At 35.1% G+C, this 9,589-nt stretch overlaps 1 protein-coding gene across 3 annotated transcripts in view; it reads right to left on the minus strand.

Annotated features, from left to right (window-relative positions):
* LOC107219212 (DNA-directed RNA polymerases I, II, and III subunit RPABC3) overlaps window positions 1-9,589 on the minus strand; it is a 46,662-nt gene that overhangs the window by 16,273 nt on the left and 20,800 nt on the right. For all 3 annotated transcript variants that reach the window (XM_015657364.2, XM_046744913.1, XM_046744912.1), the window contains exon 3: window positions 7,820-8,000. In XM_015657364.2, the coding sequence (XP_015512850.1) occupies window positions 7,820-8,000 (181 nt within the window). The remainder of the gene's footprint in view (window positions 1-7,819; window positions 8,001-9,589) is intronic.

Here is a 9,589-nt window from a genome sequence, read left to right on the forward strand (position 1 = left end):
TTAGGCATATGACCAGGCAGTCGACGGGCTGCAGGTTTCCCTGACTCCCTGACCTTTCCCTCCGGGAGGAATTGCGCCCGGCGCGGATATAAGTAGGAAGGATGGGTGGGGGGGAGAAGGAGGGTGAATTGTGGGCAGGGGGGAAGGGCGGGCGGGAGGAAGGGAGCGTGACTAGGTTAGGGTTAGGATTAGGTTATAGGGCTAGGTCTGACTGCCAGGGCAGGTGCAGCAAGGATGATGTGCGGGTCGACCGGTCGCTAAGGAGAGGAGAGGAGAGGAGAGGAGAGGGTGAAGCTACGAAACTGGGTCAACCCTGGGAAAAGCTTTGGCTCCCACTTGTCAGGCCGGTTTTAAATCATGTACACATCGTGTACGCGTATTATACACATATATACATAAATACATGTACACGTATACATATATGCAATACCTACGTATACATGCCTACAATGCAATTCTTAAATACGTGTACGTGTTTACGTACAAGCTAATTGTGTCGTGTATAAGTCTAGCTGTAAGTTGTACATGAGGCAAAATTACGTAGAATCGTTTTGATATTGGAACGTTGCGAAAGGATAATTTGAAAATCAAACCTAAATAGCGAATTTTCCAACCCCTGATGAACGAATCTTTCTTGTTGATTACTTTTTATTTATTTGTTTATTTTTCAAATCAAAAAGGGAACCTTAAATTTCGACGTATAGTTGTTGGAGGAAATGTTGTGAATATGCGATTTTAATTTTTTTTTTTGTTTCCATTGTATCTATCAATTTCTCATCGATTGTAATTTTCGTCGAAACGATCAAAACGATAATAATAATAATTCCGAAAATAGGAAAATAACATACGGGCAAGTACGAAAAATTAAATTTTGTACAAGATTTTTCAGCGAGTATACGAGAAAAAGGATAAATTCTTTTCTTTTTCTTGACACGTATTCTCAGGTTTGTACTTTCTCGGTTGCTTTCTTTTTTGGCTCGCCCGTTAACGTTATAAAATAAAATCGTCAAAATGCAAAATTTTCGCGACAACTCCGGGTTACAAATAATAATAATAATAATGACATGCTAGATAAAAAAAAAAAAATCGTATACGTTACACGCAAATTTATGACGTTCAAGATTATATCATTACGTGTATATTATATTATTATAATATATATATATACAGGTATACTGAGTGATCGCATCGAGCGAGTGTTTATCCCTCCTCTCTAATATTCTTGGCTCATACTATCTCAGCTGTTCGGCTCACAGCTTCTTAGCTCGCCTAGTCCGTTCCTTTCCGTTCTCATTTATTCCGTTGCCCTGTGTCTAAATTTAACAACACCCCACGTACGATCGGAGAGTCGCAGGCGACCTACTGCCTGACACGATGATCGCAGACACGCAGCATCATCATCGCCGTTTGCCAAATTTTCCCACCTCTACACATCCTTCAAATAATTTTCCTACATTTTCTCCGAATTTGTAATTCCATTTTTTTTTTTTTTTTTTTTTCATTCATTTCCCTCATCCGATCTGTAAACACTGATATAAAATATACGAACCAATATTTTAATTTTCCAACGTACTCGATCGATATTATTCATTTCGATTCTCATCGTTCATTAATCGCTATGATGATAAATTAATTTTTCTTTTTCATATTTATCATCGATTTCAGTATGCATAAAAATACGTTAAAACGGCGATGAAAAGTGAACAACAACAACAACAACAACAACAACAACAATAATAATAATAATAATGATAATGATAATAATAAAAGTAGCAACAATAACGATGATAACCATTGAGGGAATGAATTTGAAAAAAAGAAATAAAAAAACTTTATAAAGACAATCGAAATACTTTGCGCTGATATTATTGTGCACCGTGCAGGAATGCCGTTCGTCTCTCTCCTTCTCTCACTCTCTCTCTTTCTCTTTTATTCGCACGCTACCAGCTGCTACGGTATTTTATTCTAGGTCGCAATAGCCGTGCTAGAGTGTGCTAACTGTTCTAGTCCCTCGTTTCCTTCTTGCCAAAAATTCGTTTTGCAACCATTATAGCATTTGCTCTCGTTGCGCAATATTTATACAATTTTAACGCCGCTGTGCTGCACTGCTGCAATTGCAGTGAGGGATGTGCAATCGCACGGACAAAAGTTCAGTCCGTATAATAAGATAACGCTGAAACGGAGAGATTCCGTTTGGAGGAAAAATTATTTGTAACTTGAATAAAATGAAAATAAAAAAAAAAAAAAAAACAAAGGAATCTAATTTTCATTTTCAACCACGACGAATAACGAAAAACAATCGTACACTGCTGAGGATGAAAAGGCGGGGAAAAATGACGAGGGGATGGAGATTGCAAAGAGATTCGGGGGTGGGGGGGGATACTGGGGGAGGGGAGAGAAAGAAAGATGGAACAGCTGATCGACCGAGGTGGAGGTGGAGAAGGTGAAGAAGGAGAAGGAGAAGGAGGCGGAGGCTCGGCGCGGTTCGCCCGGCAACTAGAATCAGCTGAGAGAGAGAGAGAAAACGCCATCGAGGAGAGACAGAAGGAGAGAATGAGAGAAAATGTGTGTGTGTGAGAGAGAGAGTGTGAGAGAAAGAGAGGCTGTATGCTATCAGCTGATTTTGACAGCTGCTGCTGCTGCTGCTATTCTGAGCAGCCAGCACTTTTCTCATTACAATATATCGCGTATACTTTATACCCTACGAAGCTGTTACTGTTAGGGCTGATGATGGCTTTGAAATTTCTTGTTACTCCCACCTTTGCAATTTATTATTACATATAATGTTGGAAGAATTTACCCTGTGGGTTTAATTTTAATTGACGGAAAGTTATCGTTCTAGTTTCTGCGATAAGTGTTACGTACATGCGTATATGAGATCTTGTCGAGGGATTTTTAGTCATTGAAAATTTAGACAGGATATTTTTCTTCTGTTTCAAAGATACGACGATTCAACTCGTTAAGGATTTCCTATGCGTGCGAAAAAATTGATAAATATATATCGAAGAAAATTTAAGACATAGAAAACCGAAATATGAAATCATCAAAATTTGTATTTTTTTTTTTTACACATACCTCTGTACATCTCTTACTGACTTTTCCATATTATTACTGTTCTACATTGTTACTTCCATCTATATTTTTCAATTTCAACGTATCAAGTACAAAGCGCACAAGGAATGAAAACGCCAAAAAAAAAAAATCCGACTACTTTACAAAACATGGAGAATCAAATATAGCGAAGTCAAATAAACCTGTTTTCAAACGATATAAGATATTCTCTTGATCCCACCACCGATACTTCAATTTTTATACCACTATTATATACTGTCAAAACCAAATGACACTTTTTTCAATTAAAAAAAAAAAAAAAACCGCATTTGTAAGTGTATTCGTCGAAAAAAATTCATTCCTCTGTAATAGGAGAGTTTTCATTTTCAACATTTATTCTTGATCAAGTCGTCATTTTCCGAAAAAGAAAAAAAAAAAAAAAAACAGAAAAGGGTAACGATAACTTTTACTCGTGGGATTTAAATCCAATGCATTTTCCCTTTCTCTGTGTGACAATGTATTTTCGCGTTTATTCAAATCCTCGATCCTCTATTCGATTCTTACACTCCTCACTCCCTCGATAATAACCCTCAATCTCTTCAATCATCATCATCATCATCGTCGTCGTCATCGTCAAATGCGCCTTATTCCCTGCAGCGTACAAGATAGCTTCGCAAAGTGCAGAGGGGTTCGGGGGAGGAAGGCGGGCGGGGGCGCCACGCGTAGCGAGGTAAAGGTTAAGGGTTTAAGGTCGCCGTTAGGGAGATTCGGAATTGGTCGATGACGAGTGGCGCCACTGTTGACGAGGGCAGGCGGTAACAGTGGGAAACGCTACGCGCTCTGCCGGTTGGTTGGCTAACTAACGATAAGTAAAATCCAATCCCGAACGTCGCTCGAGCCGCGTAGCGACAATATAAAAAATTCCCGTTTCTATGCGTCAAGTCGGTTTTTTTTTTTTTTACATGTATCTACATGTACATATATATATATACATATATACACACACATATGTATGCAATAACGTCAACGATTCGAAGCTATGCAGCAGGGGACGTATAAACGCTGGCTCAAAGCGGCGTGTGCGTGTGTTTTGTGCAAAGGTAAGTCAAGCGGAGCCGTCGTTTGCGCATGCGCGAGACTTCACCGAGGGGCGGAAAAAGGGGGGGGGGGGGGTGAAGCTTCAGCCCTCCGCCTGCGATCAATAATTCATTTTACACCTCACACGCGCGTGTTTTTCGCTTATATAGTACGTATATGTTCCTACAGCGGGCACTGACGATGACAGTGTCCGGTGAAACATATGTCAATTTCTTTGACACATAGCTATATATATATATATACATACATATATATATGTATGTATAATATCTATGCATGTATATTAACATTTTACATACACACACATTCGTATACGAGGGAAGGAAACACGGGGATGCCCGGATGTGGGAATGCTCAAATTTTCATTCAAATTACTCGAATGTCAACGTGTATAGGTAAAATGAAAAAAGAAAAAAAAAACATACTGCGGAATAGAAAATTTCCATTTTTTATTTTCTTTTCAACGGATCGAAAACGATCGGGCTAAAAGTGTTCATGTTATTATTATTATTGTTTTTCTTTTTTCGTATTTACTGTTGAAAATTATGCGAAACGATGTCATTTTTTTTCTACTTCCTCTGGGGAAACGATTATTCTTTATTTTTTTTACTTTAATAATCAGAGGGATAAATATACACGTGCAACGGATTAATTATTCTTTATATTTTTCGTTCATATTTCTTTTTTTTTTTTTTGTCAACTCGCGAACGACGAATGACGTAATTTTTTTTTTTTTCGATTATCAGTACACTCTCGACGACAAGGTGAAGAATTTCACAACAGTCAGTAACTAAAGCGCATTTCTCCATGGTAAATAAAAGTCGGAACAAAAATCGTTTCCGTAAATATTAACCGTACTTTTTCTTCCCTTTAAATCCTTCATCGTTCGATTTATTTTCATTTCGATGTACAATTCTTGTTGGTTACTTTTCTTTTTTCTTCTTTTTCGTTTTTAATTGTTAAAATATTTCATAGTTTACAGAAAACGTTTAAATCACTGAAGCGAATTTTTCATTTTTAGTCTTCTCATTCTTTTCCTTCTTCTTTTTTGCTTGTAGACTAATCACGTTAATATGTTATAAACACTGTATTCGTGACGTAACATTGTCGGTAATCCCCCTTAGAAAACTGAGATACCACCAGCTGTGTTCACTCGCCATCCAAATTCACAAGTGAACCCAGAGTGGCTCCCTGTTCTCCAAAAGGGTGAATGATAAATTTTTGTCATTTTTGTTTTATTTATTTATTTTTTCCTTCAAAAATTTTAACTCATTATTCTTTTCCGCATTCTCCTTCTGTTTCAAATCACCCCAATTTAATTTTTGTTCACTCTCCTCCCATATTTTCCCGGTTACATTTCATTTTACTAATTTTTCATTAATTCTCTGCACTACAAATTCGCATAAAGGCACAATCGAGTAAAAAAAAAAAAAAAAAAAAAAACTTTGTAATCACTCAAAAATTCTTCGTCACCTGTTTGATTATTTTATTTCTTTCGCAAACTCTTCATTGATTTGACAACGTCTTGTTCACTCTTATTATTATTATTTTTTTCTTCTTTTTCACACGTTGACACTGACGCTAGGAGAAAGCTCTTTTTCAGTGCGATTGTAATCGCATTTTTTCACCACATTGATTTTTACACAATTTGTATATCGTGTTTTAAACGCGTTTCACAAATTCAATAAATATATCAATAAACCGTGGAATAACAATTATCACGAAAAACGGTATTTTCAATTAAATAAATACGCGTGTCGCCATCTCGTTACGTTTATGCAAACCAACCATCATCCAAAGTTTTGCGCAATTCACATACGTATTATAAATCGTGTGCATCCAGAAATGAAATCGAGATGCGACGTTAAACGGAGTATCGATAAACGGACGAAAAAAAATGGCTCAAAGAATTGTTGTCAGCAAAAAAAAAGGAAATGAAAAAGAAAAAGAAAAAAGAAAAGAGATTTAAAATTTTCTTACAATCGTTATCTTTCTTTCTTTTTTCCACTGTTTTATCACATTTCTTTACTTTCCTCTTTTGTAGTCAATTGTTGTATAACAATTCGATTTTAATCCTCTGATTTTTTTTGTTTTTTTTTTGTTTTTGAAAAACGACGATTAAATTCGTGTTTGTTTTATCTATAAATTTTCACTATCATCTACGTTCGGCGAAACATTGAAAATAATTCTAACAGGTAGAAAAGTTCGATGATTGATTAAAAATGACCAACAGAAACAGCGACCGCATTTCAATAATACACAATTCAAGTGTGTGCGCGACACGTAAGCGATGTCGTATTTACTGCGTCGTTGCTGCTGCACTGCTGCAATGCTGCTGGTGATGCAGCGCCATATGGCGAGTGCATGCAGCGAGATTAAATATGCAGAGATCTGCAACTGCAGCCGCTTGGGTATTGTATTATTATATTAATTTTATTAATTTTTTTTTTTGTTTCTCTTTCGCAAAAAATTAAATAATAATAATAAAATGTAAATATATACATATATACATATATATTTGTTTCTTGTCGCGTTGAATACAAAAATAGGGTCAATGTTTATCAAGGCTCGTTTTAAAAAAATCGTACAATCTATACGCATCTTTGTATGCCTTTTTTTTAATTTCATTTCTTACTTCATTTTTTTAATTAGAATTTCATTATTCATCATTGGTGGGGACTCGTAATGACAAAGGTGCAAAATTTCGCATGTCGTGTTCGTTGAAACATTGCGTGGGACGGAAAAAATTCTGCTGCGGTATATATATATATATATATACGTATATTTTATCATATATTATGTTATACCAACGTAATTCTTATCTTCTTCGACTCTTATCAGACTGGTTTGTTTTTTATCAATTTTATCTCACAATATACGACAACTTGCATGCATATACATTGCATTATACCAAACTCTGTACATATATATTTATTACACAATTTTTTTGCATTGTTAATTTCGCGAAAGATTTTCGCAGTATTCTTTTTTTCGTCTTTTTCTGTTTCTCAATATGCTATTTCCGGTTCAAGACTAGTTTATGTAATGAATAAAAAAAAAAAAAAATGAAAAATGAAAATTCGGGATGATAACTACAATATTTTTATTTAACTACAAGTTTGAAGTTATAGAAAGTAGGGTATTAAAAATCGTATAAAATGGATTTGAATGAGTCATTTGCTTATCCGTGTATTCATTTATGAATTTTAAAACCGGATTACCCAGAATACTTGAAACGAATTTTTCTTACATTCTATCACAAAATTTTGTTTACGCTCTTTTTCTTTTTTTCTTATTTCTTCTTCCGAGGGGAAGATATTCCTCAACTTCTATCCGATATATAAATAAATTCACGCGAATTGTTTTCACAACTATCCGTTTAGTAGTATCTTTTTCCTATTGAATGCTTTTTTTTTTTTTTTTACCTCTCTAATTACTTCATCATCATAATATTTTCGTTCATATTTCCGATTTCGTTGACTTAATTCCGAGAATGGGTTTCTCACATTTTCAACGTACGTGCACGTATACCAACATAATTAAACAATATGTCCACAAATTTCAGATTCACATTTTTACACCGTGTACGAAGAGATAAATGTCTAAAGTATAATAACGAAGAAAAGTAAGGAAAATTTTGAAAATATAAAAGTTAATACGTGTTACTTACAGTCTGCTGCTGGGTTCGTTGCTTGCCTCGTCTCCCTCGATGCGATAAACTTTACCCGACATAACGTATTCGAAACTGTCAGCCCTCGAGCCGCCTTCCTGTTCGATCGCGTTCCATTCGCCACCGTCCGGATAACCGTCTTCCCTCAAGGTAGTCGCGAGCACCAGACGAAACTTCGCACCTGAAGTTGAAATACGAAGTGGAACGATATAAAGACAGAACCAAAAACGAGACGCTTAAATTTGTCCGCATCAAAGTGACGAAAAAAATCGAAGGAATAGGAAGGTAGGAAGAAAAAAAGAAAAAAAAAAAAAAAAGGAAACGTACGTCGTGTTTCACGAAACTCTAAAACGCGACAAAAATTATTACTTTTTTTTTTTTTGTTAAATTTTGTGCAAGCAAAATGATTGGAGGAAGGAGAAAAAAAAAGAAAGTAAAACAGGATCAGAAAAATGGAGAAAAACAATTTAGAGAAGGTGATGGACGCGTTTGAAAATTTGTTGATGATTGATAAACGTGTCGTACAATGTATACATATATCTAATGTGTACAGAGGATCATTGGAAATTTTTCTTTCCACATTACGGATTGCATGTGATTAACTAATCTCTTTCTTTTTCTTTTTTTCTTCCATTTGCTTTTCGCGCAATTTCAGCGGAATTTACAATTACAAAGAAAGTACAAGGATCGAGTGAAATCTAAAACGGAAGAAAACGGAAGACGGCGTAAAAGAAAGTTGAAAAAAATAAATACAAACAATAAAAATTTATGAGAACCGGTACACCGCAGTTTTATCACAATCGTTATTATTTTTCTTTCGTTTCCTGTATTTTCTTTCCGTATTGTTTCTTTTCTCGATTCTCTTATTTCACCGCGAGTGCAGACGTAGGTGTGGTTCGCGTTTCGCGTATGTTCGATAAAACGGGAAGAGATTTGTGTATAAAGATTATTCAATATCCATGCACGGTAAGCAAAGTTACATTCGAACGATCAGCTGCGCAACATTGTATATAATGTAAACGTATATCGTGTGTAAGCGATTTTGTTGCGCGCGAAAATGACGGGCATTAATAATCACAATAACAACAGCAACAACAACAACAATAATAATAATAATGACTGAGACACGATCGTGATTTTGACGAAACAAACGAATATTATGAGAACAAGCACGTAATTTGTTGTAATCGACAAATGAGAATGAAAAATAAACATGAATAAATCATATATTACGTACAAATTTCACACATACACGCGGAACATGATTCAATTTTCAATCGAATTTTTATTACGTGTATAAAATTTTCAAATGCAAATCCTGCAACTTGAAATACGAAATTTTACAAAGTTACAGTATGTGATCTTGATTAAAAAAAAAAAAAAAAAATGTTCAATCTTCTCAGTTTTCAACTTTTAATTATTAACCATGAACTATAAAGCTCTAATTTTCAATTTCGAGAACAGTCGACATGAAATTTTGATCTCAACTTTCTAAAATCAATATTCATTTTTAACCCTAAATTCCCAATTTTCAACCACAAACCTCGCAAGCCTCGATTTTCAATAAATCAATAAATCAATTTCCAATGATACCCAATCATCGTCCGACCAGACGTCGATACAAACATCAAAGACGAGTGCTTTAGAATACGATAAATTGAAAGAATTACATTCCTCCGCTGCCTGTACACATAGATATAATATCAAGATAAGAGAAAAATAAAGAAATAAACATAGAATGATAATTAGTCAAAGAGGCTTAATAAAAAC

Source organism: Neodiprion lecontei, chromosome 7 (genome assembly GCF_021901455.1).
Source record: "Neodiprion lecontei isolate iyNeoLeco1 chromosome 7, iyNeoLeco1.1, whole genome shotgun sequence".
Classification (NCBI taxonomy): domain Eukaryota; kingdom Metazoa; phylum Arthropoda; class Insecta; order Hymenoptera; family Diprionidae; genus Neodiprion; species Neodiprion lecontei.